This window comes from Branchiostoma belcheri, unplaced genomic scaffold, assembly GCF_001625305.1.
Source record: "Branchiostoma belcheri isolate BF01 breed outbred unplaced genomic scaffold, Haploidv18h27 scaffold58, whole genome shotgun sequence".
NCBI lineage: Eukaryota > Metazoa > Chordata > Leptocardii > Amphioxiformes > Branchiostomatidae > Branchiostoma > Branchiostoma belcheri.
In genome coordinates, this window is record NW_017804220.1 from 709,540 (window position 1) to 735,699 (window position 26,160).

Sequence of the window (26,160 nt, forward strand, 5' to 3'; positions counted from 1 at the left end):
TTTCTAATGCTATACAAAGGTCGTTAAAATTCTTTGTTGATTGTTATGTTTACCTTAAGCTTGTGGTTATTGTAAAATGTCAATGCAATTCAGACGTGCCCAAAGTACTTCGGCACGTCTGCCATGTTGATATTTAATAAAGATTTGATTTGTGTCACAATTTTGATGAATACATTAAATTTTGAGTATTTTTTAAGAATAAACTGAGCAGTAGTTTGTTAGGCTACACCATATGCAAAGGTAAACAATTTTTTTGCTTCTTTCTTTGCAAATGTTACCTTCTAACTGTAATTCCTCACTTTTTTCATCATGATTTTACATGACATTGTATGTTCACAGTTTTAACAGTCACTTCAGTCTTTACTGTGAACTTATCATAATTACCATCAACAATTAATAATTCCTCAACTTTCTTTTTTCTGTATCTGTCGCACAATGAACACAAACATGTCCATTTTTGTCAGACCTTGAAATTTTGTTACCATGGACATGCACAAAGTGAATTACAGTATTGTTAAAATGTATATTTTGGGCATTTTGAGTGGTTATAATTGGCAAAATGTATATTCTGGGCATTTTCTACAAAACAAATAAACATGACAGTATTGTTAATGTACTGACCCATCCCCGTGCCAGGTCCAGTAGACTTCTCCTGGTCACTCCTGGAAGGATGATTCCCTCTAGTGGAGGTGTCACCAGCTCTGGCTCTAAACAACAGTTCAAAGTCAATCTGGTACATGTTCATTTTTGCAGTGTAACTTACACTCACTTACCATTTGACAACATAAAATGTCTGTAAACTACATAAGGGAGATCCGATCCGCGGGAGGGCTGGGACCGAGGGTGATGCGGAATACACTATGTTGCATTTTATTTATGTCATACCCACCCGAGTAAACATGCCTTTCATGATCAATGCGAAATGAGCGAAAATTTGGTGTCCCTAAACCCAAAAAATGCAACAACATCAGTTCCAAATTTTCGAAAGCGGTGCACGCGGTTAGGGCGAAACGCATACGAATCGTTACATGAAACATTTGGAAGCCCAGGCCGTACGCGTAAAGACGCTGAGGCCGCACTGTAAAGTACGGCCCGGTCTGGAACACCCGTACTGAACGTAATTGCAGCCCAGGTACGACAAAAAAAAAACGTTAACGTTGAATGTTGCTGAACTTAACTCACCTCCACTTTCATTCTCCCAGTACATAAAGATATTCATGGTGCCAACCTCTGTTAGCTGTAGGAAGAAAACAATGACTTTGAAGACTTACAGAATGCAATAAAAAGAAGTGCAACGCTGTAGTCAAGTTATTGATAGAAACATTTTGAAACAGAACTTTTAAGTCAAATTATTGGAACAATGTTCTAGCCAGTCTGAAATTATTTTGTGTCATATATATTAGATTATAGGAAATTGGAATGAAGTCCCAATCCAGGGTGCAAAATACCTGGTTGCCCGGTTGCCCCGGGCAACCCAATTTTACTTAGGGCAGCCTATTTTTGAACCTAGGTAGCCCAGTTAGCTACCTGAATTTTAAGAATGCCCCCCCCCCCCGAAATCATGGCTTGCACCACTGTATCTGGCAGATCCTTTTTAATTTTAGGTATTAATGGCTATTACTAGTATCAGTTAACTTAAGGCTGTTGGAAATATTGTCAAAGGCTTATGTACATGTATGTAACATACTTAAATGTAATTTGAGGAAAGTAGCAACTTATAGGTGGGGCAACCTAAAGTTCTGATGGGCAACCTAATTTTTGCCGTAGGTTGCCCAGTGGGTTCAAAAAAGTATTTTGTACACTGCAAACTGACCTGATGATCGTCTCCGTACAGCCAGAGAACCTGCTGGCACCCACGCCGCTCTGCCTCCTTCTGGATCCGAATTGTAGGGCCGTAGTTCCTGCAAACACAGCAAAATATTATCTCTTCAGCTATATGTACATATTATTGCCATTCAAGCCATTAGGTCACAGCAAGTAATTTTTATGGATGACATCAGCGCGCACATCAATTTTCGCCTGATTTGGGAAGAAAAAAACAAGAAATTTTGTTGCCTTCTGACAGTGATCACTGGTCAACATGAAAATGGGCAAAGATGTCTGTTACCATCCCGGAAGGTGGCTGGCAGATAGGTATGAAGAGAGGAGATAAGAAAAGGCTCTGATTTAATGTTTTGTTTCTTACTTTGATGCAGTGATATGTGATGTTGGCTGTATATATGTGATGTTCCCACTGAATCAAAACCATTTGTACGATGATTGAGTCAAAATTCTAAAATGTAGGAACCCTGTTTTTTTGGCCCGTCTTGTTTTTTTTTTTGCCCGATCGCACTAGATTTGGAGTCTGCGGAGGATGTCATCCATAAAATTTACTTGCTGTGGCCTAATATTCCAAACACAAGCCGAACACCCCACTTACGAGCCGAGCTTGTAGTTCCCGACGCCGCCCTTGAAAGCGCGGATGTACTGCGGGTCCGCCATGAGAGATACCGGGTTGAACGTTCCCGTCTTGAAGTACGCGCCGACGGGACCCAGCAGCACGAACAACATGGCTTCTTCTGCCTGTGACACTCCGAGGGTGGGCTGTAGGATAAATCAATATGAAATGAATTTGTTAATACAACACTTATCTACATGCTGAGTTGAAACTACATTATCCCAATATATATTGACTCAAAATTCTGACGGGAAATGGTTACTGGAAGGGCCTTTGGCTGATTTTTAGGGTACCACCCATAAAATAAAGGACTCAACTTGGAGCTTGTTTCTGCAGTTTCATCTTGGAGTTTGTTTGTTCAGTTTTAAATACCCGAACTATGAAATACTGATTGAAATGTGCTAATCTGAAGCAGTATGTATCACTATCATAAAGATTGCCTTATTCCGAATATTTCCAGTTTTACTGCTCTGAAATCGCATAGGATGCCTTTAAACACGTGGGTGGCCTCTTCAACAGTAAATTGTTGATTTCTAAGAGGGCCCAAGATTTCCAAGAGGGCCCAGGATCATGATAATTTTTCAAAGCAAGTATGATGCTTATTAGCAACTATCTATCGAGGATGAGCAGTGTGACAATACCTTTTAAGTTATTTTAAATTCATCTGCACAATTTGTATAATTAAATTATACTGGTAAGGAGGAAAAAGTCCTTCAACCGAAACCTGTAAGTTTTTGTAAAAACTCTTTATTCCTCCACCAGAAATAACACTGACAGAAAGACAAAATTGGTTATAAAGCAACATTCACTCCTTCCCTACCTCTGTGCCTATCAGAGTAGGTCTGATGTAAAGGCTACAGTCTTTAGCAGCGGGGACCCAGTCTCTGTCAACTTCTATCAACTTGGAGATGCACTGGATCAGCTCCTCACCATCAAAACTCTGAGAGGAAAAAAACACACATGTGATCAGGATACGTGCATCTCACATTCAAGTTTCTTTCTCCATTTCCTCTGTGGTACACAGCCTGCAGTACCTGTCATACTCTCTAGGAGGCAGTTTTTATTTCCTAGCTGCTGCCCTCTGCAACAAGCATCAAAAGCATGACACAGGCATCTCATATATATTCTAGTTATTTTCCTGCATGAAATATCCGGTAAGCTATACGATTTCTCCTGTGTTTCAAGGACTGCAGTACCTGCCCTACTCTATAGGAGGCAGTGCAGTTTTTTTCTTCCAACCTGCTGCCCTCTGCAAGGAGCTTCATATTTGACTCAAATATTGAGTAACAAGATTTATTGTTACAAGGCCTGCAGTACCAGTCCTACTCTCTAGGAGGCAGTTTTTCCTTACCTTCTGCTTCACAGATAAGAGAAATAGTGGATCATTTATTCCTTTATAATAGTGACAAAGACTAAGAGTTATAGAGTAAAAAATTTGGGTCTGATTTCTTGTGTTGGAAATGAAAGTTCAAACTTGCTTTATGATGACTTCTACCGACACAGATGAACTTTCAAAGATAAAAGAACCTTGGGCGTAGGAAAAAAAAAGTTGTGTTTCCTGTTTCAATCTTGAAAAAATTAGGGTCGGTAGGTGGGGATTATCTTTTTTCCTTTCTTTTTTATTAGACTTTGGCAATCCCTAGACTAGTGATCCTACTTGTGATCTAATTTATACAATACAGTTTTACAAAGTAAAACTTGCACGAGGACACATTTTGAATGTCATTGTTGAAAAACTGATTGCACAATGTTTCATCACTGAGGTGTCAGATAATGGAGCTAGAAAAGGTTGATCAGCTCGAAAAATTTATCTTCCTTGCAGTTTTTTCTAGGGTCGATCGGAAACAGGAAACACAACATTTTTTTCCTTGACTTGCAGGCGTTCAGGACGAGTAACTTACAGGTAGTGCGGCTCGAGCGGCTGAGTTGTTCATCCGTTCCATGTTGGCTTCAGGTCGAAACAGTCGCAGTTTGTCATCTATTCCTCGGTATGCCTTCATGCCTTCAAACAGCTGCAAGTACAACCAAAGGGGATGAATGAGAGGGAATATTTTGTATCTGTACCTGTATTTGGCCTGTATATAATGAATGTTTTATTGCAAATTCATACCAGAGGGCTAATTGCAGGAACAGAAAAAAAATTTGGTATAGAAAAAAAAGATAATTGTACATGCACAATCATAGAACTACTGATAAATACTAAGAAACTCCTAGTAAAAACTACTGGGTTTGACTTCTTTTTTTGAAGACAGAGGAAGACAAAGGATCCCACTTTTTCTGTAATTTGTGGGTTTTCGGATGTTAAGAGGAGAGTAGTTTTCATTTGTGTATGTGTGAAAGTTTGGGTAGAATTTGGAGGCTACGTCAAAGAGTTCGTTTTGTTCCTTGCTATAGAGGGTACAATTTGAGATAAAATGCATTTCGTCTTCCACCATATTCAACCCTTCGGTGTTATATACAATGTTATAATTTATATAACACCAACTTTGCAGGCACGCGGCATGGCGGCAGCTGGCTACACAAGTACATTACACTGAACAACTTGTTGCACCAAACCCTTGAAGATCTAACTATTTAACATTGTTTAAAAAGCTGTCTAAATTTCTCTCTAATGATAATGCCCCTGCTGTACTTGTTGACAGGAAGTTCCACTCTGCGATAGTTCTAGCAACGAATGAGTTTTTGAACACCTCAATCCTTGGTTGATAACTCTGATACTTGAAGGCATGACTATTTCTTGTTCTTTTCTGACCTGGTATTAGGTACTTCGTAGTTGGGACGTCCAACAGTTTATTACTCATTTTGTACATCATGGACAGTCTTGACATTCTACGTCTGTCTTCCTGTTTTTTCCACTAGAGCTATCATAGAGTAGAACTTGCTGCCATCCAACGTAAGTGCCATCATTGCTAGATAGCTTTAAACAGCACTTACATGTACAGCAAGATGTGCCTTGATGAAGATGACAATCATACTGTAATCGAAACCTCAGCTCTTGTCAAGTGGTTTTTTAATAAAGAACTTCGCTATTTAAAGAGAGGATATTTTTCAAGAACAGTAATGCCTAATGGAGACTCTTGGGTAATACATGTAAATCTCAACACATTATAAAGGACCGTTGGGAAGATGTACTTTAAAGTGTGCTAAATAAAGCAAAGCAGTTAAATGCGGCATCACCCTACAAGTGGTGCTTACCAAATGCCATCTTATGAAGTGTTTTTTGGATGCTGTGTCAAGTCTTGGACTATAATAGCTATTCCAGTACTCGCCACATTGCAATTCAAGGATTTTATGGGATATAATTAATGCTTTTGACATTTCACTAATTGCCTTGAAGATTAAGTCTTCTCCAGGCTTCTCCGAAGTGACACTTCAGTGCTGGATCTACCGGCAGACTGTTACGGCATCCTAGCAGCAAAACACATACAAGCTTGTCATACTTTCAATTATAGCAGCTGCCATTTTTCATCAGCACTTTTACATGTAGCACACTTTGCTCAAGGGATCTGTATGATCTGTTTTCAATGTGGGAAAGCCTGTCCCTTTTTAGATCTCCATTAGCAACGCCTAGAGTCTACCTGAAGGTACGAGTTGTTTTACTGCGTTTTTTCTTCTGGGGAGATCAGAGGAAAGATCTGGCCTGCATTTGGTCTTTGCCAGAGGAGGATAGTTATTTTTTACTGTATATATAATATAGTGTTGGTAAATAGCTTTCAAAACACCTAAAGAGCAATAATAAAACTTTGCGCCTTCATAAATACATGTCAGGTGTGAACTTTTCTGCTGAAAAATGAGGCAACGTGGAATGATGGTACAGGGATACAATACAGAATGTGTTTGGAAGAAATTAAAGAAAAAGTAGATGTCTTTTTCTTTCAGTTTTCAGCCGATTTACACACGGGCAAAAACCTCACGGTACACAAACCATATCCGCACACGAACGTACGTTTAGATTGTACGCCAGCCCTCATGGTAACGTATGACTTTGAACATAGCCTTTCTTGACATATGATGTAACGTCAAAGCAGGCAGATATACAAGCAGGAAAAACTTGACATATGGAGTTTTCGTTCGCTTTGTTTGCAGTTTTCATCATTGGTTGAAAACTTGACCGTACTGTATATTGGTCCGGGTTATACAATGTACCACCCTATACCCACCTCTACTGAGTAGTGCAGTGCCTTGGCCCCTGGATGTAGCTGGAGAGGCTGCAGGGGGGTGATTCGGGGGGGTTTCCACCCCTCCTGGCTCGTCCACTCAATGGTCAGCATGTGGTCAGTGAAGTTCTTGCCGAAGACCAACTCGCTTGGCTCGGGCTTTCGCTGAGGGTTCTTGGTCAACTCAATCTCCAAGTCTTTGTACTGGGAAATATATACATAATATTACAGTCATATACAGATGATATAATCAAAGGATACTGAATGGTGAATATCTATTATTACATTGTGGCGATATAGATAAACTTTAATTACTACACAACAATGGTACTGCCTGCTATATATCAATGTTTGTCCATCGTTGTATATTAACAACAAAAATACAGAAGTTAAGGGGAGTACAACCCAAGAGAATGTGCTTTATGCAATCATTTGTGGAACTTTTTAGTGTTTAGACATCCTTTAGAATTACCGGTATATGATAATGATTATTGGGGGGGGGCATGGGATTTTGCATGTTGGACACCACAGCAGAAGTAAAGACTGATAATTGCTTTAATTTCCCAGGCTGCAGGAAACAAGAGAGCTAAATGGGCATGAGGGTCCTGACTAGCATACATGTACCTTCAAGGCACCTGAAGTGATTTCAGGGCAGTAAAACTGGATTTTCAAAGTCAATTTTAAGGTTCTTTAAAAAGTACAATCTGAGACCCTATCCCATAGTAGCATACTCATATCGTGAGGCAAAAATGCAATGTTGCTGATGGAAAATAACTGGTAATACTTGTTTTTGTATCATAGCTACAGCCTGGTTCTAGCTATTTATTGGTGGTACCATAAATAATGGCACTCCTTGTTTTTGGGCTATTTCAAATGCTTCAAATATGAAATGATGACAAAAAGGTGCTAAGAAATGGCAGTAAATGTCCGTATCAGACAAATTTCCTAATCCAGAATATTTTTGTTTTCCCACCCTGAAATTGCATTGGATGCCTTTAAGTACAGGAGTTGTAATTTCTTTTTTTCCCAGAATGACTCACCCTGAAAGAAGCAGCTGAGGCCATGCCTCTTCTCCATAGCGTTGTCCCTGAGACTTTTCCATGGTGAACTGCCTGGAATGGGAATAAACAAGAACTGGGTAAACAAACAAATATTATATTAAGTGAGCAAACGAGGGAATACATGTAAATGGATAGATAATCATTGGATGGATGGGTGAATGGATGGAAGGATGGATGGATTGGTGAATGAATGGATGGATGGATGAATAGATGGATGGAAGGATGGATTGGGGAATGAATGGATGGATGGATGAATGAATGGATGGATTGGTGGATGGATGGATGGATGAATGTTAGGTTCAGGTCCAGATTCAAATCCAGAGGCTTAGGTTCAGTTCCGGACTCGAAAGTCTGGACCTAAACCCATGGCATATACAAAATTGCATGTTGGCAACCGTGCCATGTTATTTGGGCAAAACTTTGGCTACATAACACGGAAGCCGCCACTTGACGATGCCCGATGGAAATATTTTCTTCATTTTGCAGCACAGATTTTGTAATCTATGGAAGGTTTTGTGTGGTTTGAAAAGAAAATGGGTATAAACTGAAACTGAAACTTTTGTGATAAGTCCAGAATCGGTTCTTGACTTTTAGGTATTTTTTTATTTGAACCTAAAGTCCAGAACTTGTCTAGCGAATCGGTACACAGCACTATTCACCCTTCTCCAGTCTGCAGAATTCATTAATAGCTGTTCCAGCACCAGGCCAGATTAATGTGCGTGTCATTCGGCAGCCAACAAAGACGTAACAGTACAAAGTACCACAGTCCCGTGCCCACAGGGGGGGTTTGGGGACCAGCGAGATGCGATGATATCCATCACACATAAATGAAGTCCTAAAAAGGGAGCAGCGATTGCACCCTGAACTAAGACTGACCGCAGCAATCTGCCGAGTTGAAGATTTATGGCACAAAGAAACTTTCTGACCACTTAAACCGGAGAGAGAGATCACGGTCGGCTCTTTGTTCCTGCTGGCAAAATCTGTGCCACCAGTCACAGATGTACGTCCTGACCCTCTTTCAAGCACCTTGGCTTGCTAATATTGTGTCTAATAGAAGAGGGTCTGCATTGTCTTTTTCCATAAGGCACATATACATGTAGCAAGCCATTATTTTAATTTGCCGCAAATCGTACAGTAGTCGGCCGCATTAATTCAATGTTAAACGTTGTCGAAAAATTCTTGTTCCACAATACTGTAGAATTAACTGTAGAACAAAAAAAACATAATAGAAGAGGGTCTACATGCCTTTTTCCATGAGGCATATATACATGTAGCAAGCCATTTTAATTCACTGTTAATTGTAGCCAGCTGCTTTGATTCAACATAATTAAGTGTCATCCAGAAATTCTATGTGAGGTGTAATAGGTTGCTTTCGTAATAACTTTATTTCATACCCCAAATTCATCGCCGTTATTGAAAACTTCGTGTCGCGCAATCGAACACCAGAACGAAGCATCTGGCATCCACAGAATAGTTTTGCCAGACACCCCATAGATGTGAAATAACGATCCAATGAAGTCCCAAGCCTTACACAAGATCAACTTAACTTACCGTTACATATTGCCGGTTTTAGTGAATTCAACGTTACCATTAAGTATAATAAATGCTAACGCTCCTATCTTTACCGTAAAGCGTCTACAGGGTCCCCCCATGCAGACCCTCCTGTAAAGCACCTTTCCTTACCATATTGTACCTAATAGATACCAACACCATTAGGGAATCCCTAGTTTGTGTGAGTTACCTCTCAGGTCAAGGTGGGAATCAGAGAAAATGTATGCCTTTGGCTGGATTGTACGCACATGAGGCAGAAACTGTCGGTGAGAAGTGGCGGTGTTACCACCCCTTTTAAAGGAAACGTTCAGCGAAAGAAAGACAAATACACCAAGTAAGGATTGCCACAGTTTAAGTTTTAGTAACAGTTCTGCTTTCAATCTTCTCTTCAATTGAACTTATATTTTAACTTTGAAAGTTTCAACATCATAAAGTCCTGGTCATCTCTTGTTCAGGACTTAAGAGTACATGTAAGACAGATTTTGATACACTTTGGACCTGTGATGTACATTGTACGTATGCATATGTACATGTATGTAGAGTGTATTATGTTACGTTTAAGATTTTCATAGTCTTTTTGCTATGTGCAATCTTGGAGCAATAAGCAATGTTCTAGCCTGGCTGAAATTTTTTCTGTCTAGCCATGAGCCTGAAATTTTTAAATTTAAGTCACCTATAGGTGCCTGGGGCATGTTCTCTGTGAAAATTTTGAAATCTTGACCCTCTGAAATGCTATTTCCTTCATTTGTACTTACTGCAGGGGCAAGTTTTGCTGGTACATTACGCAGGGATCTTTATCAATATCTCTATCCACCTTTTGTCTGTCATCAGAAGCAAAATTCCGTGAAATGATGGAAAGATGGAAACTGGCAATAATTGTAACATAGTTGCTTATTTTACTGTAACTTCTGTATTAAGATAAAATCAATATAGAATTTCTTTTTAGTACACTTTTCCAAAAATGTTGATATACATTGTATCCTTGGTTGTTCATTTTATGAGACACAAATTTTTCAGTCAACTTGCTCTATTTCAGAGGTGGTCACCACTAATTGTAAGCACATCATTCAATATTCCATATCATACTTATATCACACTAATCCTTAACTGTAACAGATAAAGCTTTTATTTGGCGGATAAAAGGGGCACGACAGGAAAATAAATCTTCACTTGTTCCTCTTAATGTAGGAACTGCCATTGTGGCGGGCCCTTTGGCGATAGCGGAATTTGGCGTGAAAACAAGAAAGAATGGGAATCGGCACTTACATATGCTGTGGGCTTGGATAAATGTTAACTACAGTGATTGATGCACGAGGAAAAAAAGGGAAATTTATGACAATTTGTCTTCCATTTACTCTTTGTGTACCTTGGGGTGTAAAGCGAGTTTTTATCTTCCGTTAGTAACAGCCGGGAGGGTGTGATGTGGACAGAGGTCCGAGGGTGATGCGGCAGGTTCCATGTTTGTGTACTGTTACTCTCCATGTCCATGAGGCAGTGGTTAGGGGAACAGTGAGCGGCGGTGTTGGCGTGATATCTAGGATCACATGATTTATAGAGAGAAAACTTGAAGTAGAAGTCCGGCTTATGGGCGGAAAACTTGTGGAAGTTACCGTAAATTGACGTACAAAATGTATGTTCATGGGGTCTCAACTTTGCGGGAAGACACTGGATGATACTATTGATAGCAGTAGGGGCATCCTCACTAAATAGCTTTAAACAGCATTTAGAATTCAGAGGCTAGTGAGATGTATATAAGATTGTAACAAGTCGTTCGGTGTAATATAGCCAGCTGCTGCCGTGCCACATGCCTGCGAAGCTGGTATGTTAGGCAGAGGGGCAGTTATACCGGCTATACAGATACAGAAGCTAGTGTGTTACGCTGATAGGCGGTTATACCGGCTATACAGATACAGAAGCTGGTGTGTTACGCTGATAGGCGGTTATACCGGCTATACAGATACAGAAGCTGGTGTGTTACACCGATGGGCGGTTATACCGGCTATACAGATACAGAAGCTGGTGTGCTACGTACCGATGGTCAGTTATGTACCGCTTATACGGACACAGATAACATATTTGCTGTGTTTTAAGCTTGCAGTTGGAACTTAACTGAGCAGCTTGCAAGACACTTGTTTGTTTGTGGTAAGACATCACTTCGAAAACCAATGATAAACCACCGCAGATATTTCACGACTTATGGTACGCCTTCTGGAGGCATGGTACATTTGTAGTAAACACTACTTGAAGTGTAATATGTACCAAAGATGACTCAAAAGGAATCCTAACAGCTTGTGAGGATGTGTAGAAGAACTGACTGCCTTCAGCAGCTGAACAGGCAAGGATTTTGGGGGGAGGTGGAAGGAAAATGCCAGTCCAGTAACTGGATTTCGGAGTAAAGTTATCTATTTATCAACTAAGGGCATTTCAGTACAACTGTTTTTCCGCTGGTTCCTTTCCTCAACTTGATGACATCATGTCCATCAGAATGAATATTGAGAACCAGAATGAAGTTTTCAAAAGGCAATTTTTACTTACACGTCAGTACATCTGGAAGTTCTTCATTGTAAAACAATGCTAATTTCAGCATCTATTTTGCTCTCAGACTGTTTCTTCTTAGTTCTTTTTTTTCCAAACAAAAAGTCAATGACCTGGAGCAGACGGCTGCCACCGTGGTAACTGGTGATGGATTGCATTATGTAGCAACTTGCAGGACAGAGTTGGAGAGGCTGCATGGTCACCATATGAATGTGATTGAGTAAGAATAATCAGTGAGAGCACCATTACTAAGTTAAACGTTAGTTTGTTAAGCTACATTTGTATAGATCATTCCTATGTGAAGGTAAACATAATATGCACTATACTTGGCAAAATTTGTTATCTTTCTACATCAATTCTACACTGTCTTGTTGTAGATTAAATTCATATTCTAATAACAGTAAGGGAAGAAGTTGTCTCTGGTCTTGGCAAGAGTACTAGAAGTAACTCTATGAACTCCCTGAAACTTATTTACCGGTACATCATTTACGTTCTTTATGGATACCTGTGAGATTTAACTTAAATTGACAAGAATTGTGTGTCTCCTTTCATTACATTTAAAAACTCAGCTACCAGGCTTACAATATTGTCCAAAGGAAACTGTGCCTCTGGGTACAAGAGGACGAATTGGAACAATCGGTTCACCATCAGCTTTTCCAGGGACACGATTTATGGAACCGTACGTCCCTAACGAGCGGAATCCATATGCAGCATTTCAGCAGCTTTCATTATGGTTCTAACATAGTGGTGGACTGCTGGATGTACAGATAGATACATGTGTCGGACCAACAGAACAAGATGATGTACTGATATCTCTCTTCTTTCAACTAAGTAATGTATGAACAAAGAACGTCTTCCCAATGCTCCGACAAAACCCATTACATTCCGGGACCATTTTGCCGCTAAATTCCCGCCGAAGTGCGAGCCTTTATTGCGCCTGATTTTTATCTATCTGCGACTTCATATGCTTTTACAGGCGGGGTCAAGCTCAAGCGGCCATTTTGCCCGCGCCCGGAAGTGGCAGCGATAACCCGCAACACGTCTTTATTACGTGTACCTTGACTTTTGTGTGTCAGGAAGGATTGGTGCTTGGGCGGTGATTGATGCGCGCTCTTCGGGCATCAAAAGCGGTAATGCCGGGATGATATTCGCAACAAGATGGCAAGAAAAGGTCCTTTGTCAGGGTCCCGCGCCGGACCATCAATTTTGGCCCATTTGTAAAGCCACCATGGGCCCTTTGTGGCTATAGCCATTCTTCCCTTTTACCTTTCATACGGCGTGTTGATGAAAAAGACAGGGGGACGGCACTTTGTCGGCGGACAATCCGGCCAGCGATCAACTCGTTTTTGCGACACCCCTGATGAAGGGGACGTGCCATCTCTTTGTCTCCTGAATGCAAAGCCGTGGCATCCCCGCGACAAAGGGCCTTTGTGTCGTCCCATACATCATAATTCCGCCCCGCTAAACTTGTCCTTGATGAAGAGATGCGATAATAAAGTGCCTTTCACGGCTTGAGATGTCAGATCTGGACATCTCCAGTTCCTGCCTGGTCTTCTTTATCAGGACGTTCTCTCCACTTCCCTCTCCTTTGTGCTCCCGTATTTATTTATGACCGGGATTCGACAAAAGTCTGAATGGGGAATACAGAAGCATTGATCGATAAAGGGAGAGTATTCTCTAATGTAACACCACAATCTTGAAGTGCTATCAAGACATTTTGTGGCTCTCTATGGTAACCGATCATGGCGGTGTTATCGGCCATTCTGTGCACTTCACCATTTTCCTTCATCTTACAAACTGTATAAAAAGGGGATTTGGGAAAGTTTTTGCCAGGCCATAAATTTCAACTCAAGCCCTTAAATCTTATTCTCAGTATAAGTGGCGTTCAGCCAAATCGTGGACTGCTCAATGCTGTACATGCAAGTTGTGTAATGCACACTATATGTGGTAGTCTTATTCAGGCTTGGCAAACCAATGTCAAATAATTATTATTTAACTATTATTTGATTAAATGCCTAAACCTTTCTCTACTGAGTTAACAAATTTGTGTTTAATTGTTAGGCAGTAGAGAGAAGGTTGAAGAACGTAGAATAAAAACAAGAACTTGAAAATGGTGCTAAAACTTGCATAACTGTACTTATATGTTATAATATCTGTCTGTATGCGCATGTATACACTACGCACAGTTTGCCAAACAAAACATAATTAAATAAATGATTGTTTATTTCTTAGCTGGAGAGTTGTTTTTTTTCTTCCAAGATATATACAAACCTTTCTACGCAACTGCAGTAGATAGCTAGCATTCTTTACAATACCCTATATTTTTTTCAGTTGTAGCAAAAATATTGCTCCCTCAGTTTTGGGCCAATTTCAAAGAGCATCTTAATGAACAAGAAACATGAAAAACTAATACAAGAGTAATTGTAATTGAATTACCAAAAGTATATCTTCATTTCACTCCATTATAGTATTGTCCAGTGGACTTCATGTCTCCATTATAGTATTGTCCAGTGGACTTCATGTCTCCATTATAGTATTGTCCAGTGGACTTCATGTCAGAGAATCCAGAAATCTGGGAAGTATTGAATAATATTGGCGATATTTTCAATGGATCAACCGAATAAACTTTAAAGTCTTGAGTTAGAACACAGAATCAGTGCAGGGATGGAGGGTGTCATACAATCCTCAGCTTCCTGAATTCCCCCATGTCCACCCATATAACTCCTGCTGACTCCCGGCCAGATTCACCTTCATCCCATTTCCAGTGTCTAACCTTTTGACCTGTTATTTTGCCTGTCAACCTTCCCCCAACCTACATGTATGTACTGTAGGTGCTGTCAACCTAATCTGTCTGGACAATCAGAAAAACCAACCCAATACAGTACCGTATTTATGTTTACAAAAGGTTTAACATATTGTTTTTGATCTGTTTCCTCCTCTTCTTCTTCTCCAAGCCAATAAGGTCAATGACCTGAACCAGATGTCTGTCACCATGGTAACTTAAGTGTTGGGTAACATCATGTTGTAATTTTATATCAGGAGGGATTTAGACTCCTGTCTGACCATACATGATTGTATTATATGAATGTGTTTGAGTAAGAGTTAACAGTTAAAGGTAAACATAATGCATTTGCTTTGCAAATGTTACCTTTCTAGTCCTGAGTTAACTTTTATCATCAGTTAGTAGTTGCATGACTTTGTAACTTTCTTCAAAGCCGCCTCAGTGCTCCAAAGTTTTGTCCGTCCCCTTTATTTCTCGGCCATCAAGCCCCGCACGGTTGGAGCATCTCGTTTCCCTGGGTATGGATTACTGGCCATGTGATGTGGAACAGTGATGAAGAGCACACTGCCCAAGGTGGCAGTTAAAGAATAATGCATGTCATCCCCCGTGTCAGTTCCACGCGGAGCAGCCTTACCGCGCCGCCCGCCCGCCCCGCGACGCATTTGTACCGTTCTCACATTCCCCCGGCCGTGACGGGGCGATTCCCCGGCCGCCGGTCCTATCTGGGAGGGTGATGGACGAGGAGATCTTCCTCCTGCCGCTGTCTCCGCGTTTGTCTTGTCTCTGTGGCTGATCTGGGCTGAATCCAGATGAGACGGTGTACGGGAATGGATGGATGGGGGGGTCTGTCGGCATCACTATCAGACTTTCACCTCAACTTGGACACTTCGGGCAGATTTTCCAGAAAATTATTTCATGGCAGCCCTGTTTTCGAACCATGATTGTATGCGTCTTCTGTGTGTTTGTGTGTGTGTGTGTTTCCGAATATTTTTGGTCAGCATACAAATGTAGCTTAGAACATCAGGATGTATGTGGGTAAGTCTCGGAAGACCAAGGACCTTGGGAAGACTAAGGCTTGGTTTCTGGTCCTCCTGGCAGCTTTCCTTGGTTCTGCAACAGGGTTTTGTACTTTATGCCCTGGACATGCTATTATGGTCAATGAGTTTTGGGTGGCAGCTTATCTTTTTTTAATGTACAAAGTTGAATCCTGTTATAAGCATATTGATATCTGTAAAGTAAATTGCGTTCTTGCTAATGGAAAATGGTTGCTTGTTTGGTATCATAGGCTGGTTCTAGCAATTCAGTTATGGTATCAAAAAAGAACTCCTCATGTATCTTGTTTTGGGGCACAAGTATGAAATGATTGACGAAAATGTGTTAAAAAATGGCAGCAAATATCAATATCAGACAGAATTCCTCATCTTGAGAGTAACTTTTGCTTTGCCACCCTATTTTCAGAAGAGTCACTTACCCAGATATCGAAGCCCTTATAAGACAAGATACATGCCGAAGATGCACGTGTGAAAGAACTTTACTTGTCCCTTTGTCTGACACCTTGTGTACTCTGAAGATAATGCCTGGCCAACCCAAATCTGCCAAGAGTGGCCTCTGACATTTCTCAAAACGTGTCACCTAACACTTCTCCTCAACAAGTGTTAGTCAGCTGGGGCGGCATTAGACACACAGAGTGACTTATTGACTCTGTCCCTTCATCTCAGCAAGTTGGGCCAAGGAAAGAAAATGTCGTGTTTCCTGTTTCAGGTAGGTAGGGTTAATCTTTTTATGTTTACCGAGGGAAAACATATTGTTTTTGCTACATTTCCTATTCTTCTTCCATTTCAAACACTGACCTCTGACCTGAGCCAATGACCTGATTTGTTGACTTCTGTCACCATGGTAACTGGTGTTGGGTTACACGATGTTGCAATTTTATCAGTAGAAGGGATTCGTACTCCTGTCTGACCATATATATGAATATGTATTTGTAAGAATAAACAGAGCAGACCATATGTGAAGGTGAATATGTGAAACATTATGCATTTGCTTTGCAAATGGTACCTTTCAAGTTTTTTTTTTCTTCAGACTTCTGGCAATCTGAAGTGATCCAACTTGTGATCTAACTCGTACAATACAGTTTAACAAAGTAAAACTTGCATGAGGACACACAATATTCTCAAAGTCACTGTTGGAAAACCGATTGTACAAATTTTTTTAATCACTCAGGTGTCAGATCATTGAGATAGAAAAGGTTGATCAGCTCGAAAAATTTATATTGTGAATTGCAGGCTAGGGTTACACACAAAAAAGGCTAGTGTCTTCAGTTTTTTCTAGGATCGGTTGGGAAACAGGAAACACAACATTTTATTCCCTAGGCCTTACCAAGTTGTCGCTCCATGAGGTGGGTGGCGGGTTTAAGAATAATGTCGATGATGAAAATAATTCATGATGTCCATAAATCACGCTGTCATCCCGACTGGGGCGTGCTCGTAATTAATTTCTTTATAGCACAATTGTACTTTCCACTCTGGTGAGAACGGTACAGTTGAGAATGTCACCCCCTTCCGAGGATTCATCCAAAACTCATCAACTTTGGGCAAAACTCCTTTAGGCCATGTTGATTTGATTATATGGATGACATCCTCTGGGAACCCTAAAACTGATGCGAGCGTGCGAAGAAAAAAAAAGTTTGGCAAAAAAAAAAAGTTGCTTTCTTTATCACTATGAAATCTACGTGGTCATGAAGGTTGTACTAATGACACAGAGTATGGTATGGCAAGTCTAGTCATCAAATTCATTTCTTTACATTTTTGTCTTTTTCGTTTGATTTTGGCATTATACACTGTATGGTATTATACACTGTATGACATCTTTTTTTTGCAACTTATCGTATATATTTGCTCATTTTGCAACTGTTTTGTACAATTTACAGTTTGGTTGAAAACTTTTTTTTTTGTGGAAATGGCCGAAAATTCATGCGCGCGCGGATGTCATCCATATAATCAAATCAACATGGCCTAACTGGCACTTTTGGATCACACCGGAGGAGGGAGGCCAGCAAAATAAAAGAATTGTTTGGTCATCAATAAATCAGCCAATGGGGCTAATTTTCTTGTTCTATAATCTTGCCACACTAACAAATGCATGTCAAACTAATGCTCTATGTCTTCTTGTTCAAAAACATTCACGTCTATGGCAACCTGCCCCTCCAACTCTGTCCTGCAAGTTGCTACATAATGTATGCAACACTACGTAACAGGGTGTCTGCTACATCACCAGTTACTCTGGTGATAGCCATCAGTCATTAGGTGTTTGGCTAAGAAGAACCACAGGAAAAATAACTAATCAATCAATTAATCAATCAATCAACTAACTCGACAAATGTATCACCCAATTAGAAGTGAAAATCTAAATCCAATCAAGCACTTACATATCAAAATACAAACATATTAAAAAATTGTGCCAACTTTCCACCCTAAAAAGTATACAAAGCATCCTTGCATTTTCATTTCAAAGGCCTATCATTAACAACTACAAATTATATGTATAACAAGAACCCAAGGAACCAACAACAATCTCTCTCAACCTCATGCTTTCCCTTTCAAAATGTGGGAAAATGCATTTTTAAAGGCTTCAAAATCCAAAATTTGCCCACAGATCCCCCCCTAGATTGCAAGCACTCTCCCCCCAGGTCTGATTATGAATCTGGGCTGACAGAAAAAAAAAAATTTTGAGCTGGCTTAAGAGCCCTGAAACCTTACATGTAAAATTACTACATTTACCCCCAGAAAGGCAAGAAATTGCAAATAAAGATCACTCATTCATTCATTCCTTATTAAGTCCACTTTCCTGATAGCATGTCACGGTTTCTGACACCCCTTTCCTAACAAAAGCCAACAGGGAGGCTAATTTGGCCGTGCCCGTATAACAATACCCACTGGCCTTTCTACTGCGCTCCTTTTACAACGGTCCTGAATGCCCCTTTATTAATCCATTCTCCCTCCCTGCTCTGTAGCTGATTTATCCCTCTGTGTTATGGCCTATTGATTAACTTGAAGGTCGTCCGTGTACACTTCGGCCAATTTTCCCCTCTAAAGCAGCTGCCCCCGTGTTGGAGTTTTAAATAATAATGCCCAGTGTTATGGAAATTGCACCAGCGACCTAAAAGTCATATTGTTAGCCCCTCGCGGACGGCGCTTCAAAGTCGATACAAAGTTCTAATCTAAGCGCCGGGAGACTGGATACAGAAAAGTTTTGGGTGATTGTACCATCTTTAAGGGACTAAGGCCACACTAATTTGATTTGTTGGTTCTCAGATTTTTTTCAGAAAAATATATGACACAGGGTAAAACAAAATCAAAATAGGCGTGTTATCATAATCATGGCACCTAAATGATATGATAAGAGCCATGAAGTCAACATACATGTACCAGGCAGCTGGTTTGTAATTCAAACAATGAATTTCCAACTTTTAATCAAACCACTGACTGCTCTGATGGATAGAACATTAAGTAAAAAATATGTAACTCTCAACGGAAGGGATTTTATTCAACTGTTGGGGCCAAAAATATGAGCATTTTGGAGTTGATTTAGAGCCTGATTTTTGCAAAAATCAGAAAAAAATGAAGCGGGTGAATCTGAGAACCAACTAATTAGATTGGTGGGGCCTAATAAGGCAGATCAGATTTCAGAAAAGGGGTTACTCTAGATCCTGAAACTTTTGCAGTGATTTCAATTTTTGCAGTTTTTGCTGTGACCTTGAATTTGTAAAGTCCTTGTACAATGTATTTCCAGACACACTAACTGTACTACAAAATTTTCGCTGCCAATTACGAATAACGTTAACGTCTCAGAGCTAATTACGACTTTACGATTTTCTGCTAATGTCCTGTTACGAATTACGTTGATTTTCGCAGAAGCTGCCTATGAATTACAAAGTCTAAAAGGCCAGATTACGCCTTATGAAAAAGGGCATGCAGGCCCTCAGAAAATTGTTTCATCTGCAAATTTAAAAGAACCTGAAAACCACCCTTCTCCTCCAACCATGAAATAAAAACCACTGCAGAAAGTTTTCTGATTTACAGTACATCAGATTTCTGTAAATGATTAGGCTTTGTTTTCCAGTACAAGTCTTTTGATAAAAATCATCTGAAAAAGATCGCATTGAGCACTCTAGTTCACAGAAAGGCAGAAATCCATGGATTTAAACTACAATCTACATCCTTTAACTTTGACATGCTGTAGGAAACCGATAAGGGTTAATCTTAAACCACGACTCAATTTGCTTATTAAAATGTAGGTCATTAAATGCTAAAAATGGCACTTCCATCCAGATGCAAGTTATTACAAAATCATTAAAAGAGAAACCCCCGGTACATTCAGTTCCAACTGCAAACCCAAAGGGCATTTACGTTTATAGATCTCTTGTTACCAAATATCATTGGACAATTTTCTTTTCGCGGCGGCCCCGCGCTCCGATGAACATGTAACAAGTAAATATTTTCTCGACTTAGCTCCCCCAAATTTGCCATCAATTCGCGGGAAATGTCAGGGCATCCCTGCGGGGCACGTGATGGATACCGGTGGTAATTGTACTGTTACTGTTCGCCATATGCCCGCAAACACAATTTACATCTACTTACCAGCGAGTTAAAGAAGAGAGAAGGGCCGGGCGGGGAGGGTTGGGAGCGGGGCTCACTATTCAGTCTATTGTGTACGATCTCACACTTACATGAGGCCACAGCAAGTAATTTTTATGGATGACATCAATGCACGCATTAATTTTCACCTGATTTTGGAATAAAAAAGAAATTTTGTTGCCTTCTGACATTGGCCGCAATGCCGAAAATGGGCACAGATGCCGAAAGGAGGATGGCAGATAACTATGAAGAGAGGAGACAAGAAAAGGCTCTGATTTAATGTTTTGTTTCTTACTTAAATTTGAGTTTGATGCAGTGATATGTGATGCTGGCCGTGTATATGTGATGTTACCACTGAATGACATTTGTACAATGATTGGGTCAAAATTTTAAGATGTCGGAACCTTGTTTTTTTCGGCCCACCTTGTTTTTTTTTTCGCCCGCTTGCATTAGATTTGGAGTCTGCGGACGATGTCATCCATAAAATTTACTTGCTGTAGTCTTACCGGCGAGTTAAAGAAGAGAGAAGGGCCGGGCGGAGAGGGTTGGGAGCGTGACTCACTATTCAGTCTATTGTGTACGGTCTCAAACTTCCATAAGGTCACACGGACTTAATCTTATGGATCACATCCTCTGAAGACACCCAAACTAGTGCGTGCGAGCGAATGAAAAAAATTCCAGCCCCCCAAAAATGCTGTTAAACCGCAGCAACACAAAGCTGGTACATGTACATGTAATTTGAGGTAGTACTGTAGTACATAGCGATTTCTACCACAAGCCGGCACATCCTGGTCTTTAGTGGCATTTCATGAGTTGGCACTGTACTGAGGCTCTGTCCTGGGTGCCATCCTCCATAGTTACCTCCGGCTCCCTATTGTCGCTAGCTACCATGGACTACGGAGGATGGCACCCAGGCCAGAGCCTCGGAGGAGGTGATATTTTTTTTATAACAGGCAGAAATCAAAGCGGGTGCAGAACGTACAGAAATGGACAGCTAGGAAAGATTAAATGTGACAATTTTGCCTCCCAACAGTTGCTTGGAGATTAAGCATATCTGGTTTATAGCTATTTTTGTACCTATTTTCTTTCAGTGCTCGAAATACAGTTTAGAAATTGAAAATTTAATTGAAAATTACCCATTACCCTAACCTGCATACACCCAGTACATGGACCAGTGCATGTTAGGTGCAGGTAGACATCAGAAATACCTGCACAGGTCCAATTTTACCTGCACTACTATTAGTACTAACCTGCATAATTATGCAGGTGGGATTTCAAGCCCTGTCTTTTCTATCACATCAGTATTTCCCTGTTACAAGTACTTCTAGCTCTCCTGACAGACATGCTGAGATAATGATCACGACAGCCAAGGAGAGAGAGTCATTAACCATTGATATATCACACGTGACAAGTCCACCAGGACCAGTGGACAATGGCTAATTTAGCGCTGACACACAAATGACTGCACTATGATTAGACCCATCCCACTTATTTTCAAATCTGTCATTTGCTGGTTGCCACCTCGTACCTATTCTTATCCTTTAAAGGCATCCAACAGCACTTGCAGTTTTTAGGGCTAGGAAACCAGATTTTTCAAAGTCAATATATACTAAGTTGAAACAACATTAGTACATGTCCCAATGTACATGATGTCGACATTACGGTAATGGAGCAAAATGCCCAAAGTTCTGAGGAGAAATGGTTACTGAAAGGGCACTGGGCTGATTTTTTAGGGTACCATCTCAAAAATAAAGGACTAATCTTGGGGCTTGTATGAAAATATGAAAGTATGAAATACTGATTCAAATATGCTAATGTGTGACAGTATGTGACAATATCATATAGAATTGCTTTATTCCGAATATTTCCAGTTTTGCCGCCCTGAAATTGCATAGGATGCTTTTAACCACAAAACATTGGTGACCATATGGATATACAGATGTTTATAATCACAATGCTATCGGCTGGGGGCTAGCTCCTGTGTCCTCCTGTGAATTTCTCATTAGCGAGAGAGGACGCCCCGAGCAAGGTGGCGAGCAGTATGCTCCTCACACGCACGTACGCGGCGAGCGCCCGGGAAAAATCGCTCGCATTCAGCCCCGAACAATTCGTTTCCAAATTAATCTACCCCTGATTGATACGTCCTACCAAATAATGGGGAAACATTCGCTTTATTGGGTGAAAATACCTCGGTAACTGACTGTAAATACTCCGCCTACATTAGGCCCGGCGCTGATTCATACTAGCTCAGGTCCAATAATCCGATCCATTTATAGTTAAATAGACCTTCTATTTGGAATGCCATAACAGGGGCATTGTTAGGTGGCTGGGCCAAAAGGTTATCGGGCAGTGGAGGGCATTTTCCACTGGAACAACGGAGGGCTAGTCCATTCAAGTCTTTTGAAGGGGGGTGGAAATTCTATTCTCAGTCAAACTGGCTTCACGGTTCCCTAATGTAACCAAAACATGTAAGTGGTTTGTAAGAGCCTTGTTTTGAGGTGAAAATAGAAGTAAATAATTAAAAAATACCTATAAGCAACCACCTGTACAAGACGACACTGATTTAATTGTTTGTTCTTGGATTTTTTCATTCTCGCAACGAGGCGAAAAAAGAGTTAGAGTTAGGCATCCAATGATAGCACCAAATGCTGCCATAAGAGTCATGAAGTCAACATACCAGGCTGGATTGTAATTCAAACAAAAGATTCTTAACTTTTATTAATCAATGCAAACCACTGCATTGATAGGTGGAAAATCTTTAAAAACTAGGAAGAAAAGGACTACTTTCTTTTCTTAATTGTTGGGACTTCGTATTAAGTCACACCAATTTGTTGGTTCTCAGATGAAGTGAAGGTCAAAACAAATAAAAAAGGCATCCTAGAATGATAGCCCCAAATACTATGATAGGAGCCACAAACTGAAATCTACATACTAGGCTGGTTTGTAATTCAAATAGTTAATTTCAAACTTTTAATATCAAATCACTGCATTCGAAAAGCTGTAACAACTCCGAAGAGAAGGGACTTTCTTCAACTGTTTGGGCCAAAATATGGGCACTTTGGAGTTGATTCAGAGCCTGAAATGTTTATTTTTTTGCATACCAGACAAAAATGAAGCGGGCAAATCCGTGAACCAACAAATTAAATTGGCGTGCCCTAAGTGGAGAGAGTGTACATATAGCAACATCTTTACCACTGATGGAAAATTGAATTTTTTTGCCCGGCTAACAAAGACATTTAACGTTGCAGGCTTTTACGAGCCACAGAAGGTCTGCGTAATAAGCCGGTAACTAGAAATTTAATAAACTTTACAACACCGCCACATCCTGATTTACTATCATCATTAATACAATAACTTCCAGACTAAGGAAGTTTATATTAGAAGCAACCTTGTTCATCTATCAAAAGGGCACCAGGTAACAGGGCCGCTGGAAACATTACAAACTTATTCCCTGGTGCAGAGTCAGTAGAAAGACGGATAAATTTCATCTAACAACAAGGAGGAGTACATCAATTTTATCTAATTTCATTGAATCTAGTACTGGCCTTGGGGAAACCATTCTTTAGAAAATGGGTAAAAGGTAAAGCAACTGATGTTAGCCTGGGTGCCAGACTGTTTAGGTAGTACAGACTCTGATCTCAAATGTAGTCGGCTATAGTGAACTGAAACCTACAGTGGGTGTTGCTGGAAGACAGGTGAAAAATGTCCAGACTATGCATGATGTTAATAACTAATAAACTGGTGGATGTACCAAGTACTAAGTACCTAATGCCAGCCCATAATAGAACAAGAAACACTCGTGCCTTCAAATATCAGAGTTATCATCCAAGAATTAAAAACTTTTCAAAAACTTGTATTTTCCAAGAAATATCATAGAGTGGAATTCGTTGCAATTGCCACCAAGCATACATGTAGTTGAGGCATCATCGATATATCACTAGAAAGCTTTAAACAGCTTCTGCAATTAAACGTGCAAAGATTGAGTGTAACAGGTCGTTTGGTGTGATATAGCCAGCTGCCTCCACGCTGCATGCCTGGTCATACCGGCTATACAGATACAGATAACAGTGAAAGGTCCCCATACTCGGAGCCAGCAGTTTTATATAATAAAGGAATCAAAACCGATTGTGATGCCAGTTTGTTTGGTTGCCATGCCCTCAAGTGAAGTTCCACTTATAGGCTGATCAAATCTGAGGGAAATTGGAAAATTAGATAAAACCAAGGACATTATACAGGTCTTGTACAATGTCTCTGATAAAACCTAGGAGATTACGAAATTAACTGGCGCTATAACTGATATTCTATTTTTACATGTCGATTACTATTATCATACAAAAATAATTCCCATTTAAAAGTACTTTTTGTAAATGCAGCATATTTTAGTATTTTGAGCCATGTGACTACATGAGAGCACATCTGTATCTTTTAAAATAGTGTAATACGGGTGCCACTTGAAAATACATGTATGACTATGAGCCACTTATGAAAATAATGAGTTTCTAAATATATTGGATGAAATAAAAGAGAAAAAGGAGAATGGACCACATGCTTCTGGATGTCAGATTTACTAGAATGGTTGTCATAGTGATGACTTAGAGTAACCTCTTAAAAGCAGGGTTCACAATTTGGCCATGTTGATTTGATTATACGGATGGCATCCACGCACGCGTGAATTTTTGGCCGTTTCCAAAAAAACGTTTTTGACCATACTGTAAATCGTACAAAGCAGTTCCAAAATGAGCAAATATTAAATATATACCATAACTTGTTACTTGCAAAACTAATATTTGAAAACGATACCAGTGTTCATAATGAAAGAAACTTTTTATTTTTGCACATTTTTTTTTATTCTCACGCTCGTATCAGTTTTGGGGTTAACGTTCCCAGAGGATGTCATCCATATAATCAAATCAACATGGCCTTATTCAACACAAGGATGTACATTGTACACATACCCAGTAGAACAAACTCCAAATTCTTATTATACAAAGTGTAAATAGAGGTGACATACATTGTACAAGAATAGCCACTTCTAAAAATAATAGGTTTCTGAGTACAATGTGATAAAATAAAAGGAGAAAGGACCAGATATTAACTGGATGTCACTTAAATGCAGGCGTTGTTCTTAAAATACTTATTTATGTAACTCAAGGATGGACAGTGTACAATTATCACAAACTTACTCTTTGCAAAGGGTGAATCACTTCTGAAAATAATGGGTTTCCAACTACAATGTGATGAAATAAAAAGGAAAAGAAAAGGAGAAAGGACCAGATATAATATAAATTGGATGTCACTTGAGCATTTGCTCTTAAAATACATTCATACTTTACGTACGATATGAATGTACAAAAAGACTGCATCTTAATTCTTATGCAAATGGTGAACCAAGGTGGCTTCAGCAAGAATTATAAGTTAGAGTAGGCACAGTACATGATGTACTAATGAAAATAATGGGTTTCTAAATATAATGGGATGAAATAGAAAAAAAATTAATAGAGAAAGGACCAGATATTGACTGGAATCACTTGAACATAGGTGTTGTTCTTAAAATACATTCATACTTTATGTAAGATATGGATGTACAAAAAAACTGCATCTTATGCAAAGGGTGAACCAAGGTGGCATCTGCAAGAATGGTCATTTGATAAAGAAAATAATGGGTTTCTAAATATATATATATTAAATGGGATGACATAAAAATAAAACAAAATGGAGAAAGAACCAGATAGTGACTTGAATTGTCACTTGAACATACATGTAGGCGTTGTTCTTAAAATACACTCATACTTCATGTAAGGTATGGACGTACAAAAAGACTGCATCTTATGCAAAGGGTGGACCAAGGTGGCATCAGCAAGAATGATAAGACTGTAGGTACATGTACTACTTATGAAAATAATGATTTTCTAAATACAATTGGATGAAATGAAAGGAAAAAAAAACGGAGAATGGGACAGCCGCTACGGGATGTCAGGTTTAGAATGGTTTCCATGGTGAT

The 26,160-nt window shown here is 39.8% G+C and overlaps 1 protein-coding gene across 1 annotated transcript in view; it reads right to left on the reverse strand.

Annotated features, from left to right (window-relative positions):
• Nucleotides 1–26,160, reverse strand: part of LOC109481846 (branched-chain-amino-acid aminotransferase, cytosolic-like) — a 46,168-nt gene that overhangs the window by 2,608 nt on the left and 17,400 nt on the right. The window contains exons 2-9 of the mRNA XM_019784467.1: nt 7,635–7,706; nt 6,598–6,798; nt 4,339–4,449; nt 3,258–3,377; nt 2,420–2,583; nt 1,814–1,901; nt 1,183–1,237; nt 622–707 (exon numbers count right to left, since the gene is read on the reverse strand). Coding sequence (XP_019640026.1) covers nt 622–707; nt 1,183–1,237; nt 1,814–1,901; nt 2,420–2,583; nt 3,258–3,377; nt 4,339–4,449; nt 6,598–6,798; nt 7,635–7,706 — 897 coding nt within the window. The remainder of the gene's footprint in view (nt 1–621; nt 708–1,182; nt 1,238–1,813; nt 1,902–2,419; nt 2,584–3,257; nt 3,378–4,338; nt 4,450–6,597; nt 6,799–7,634; nt 7,707–26,160) is intronic.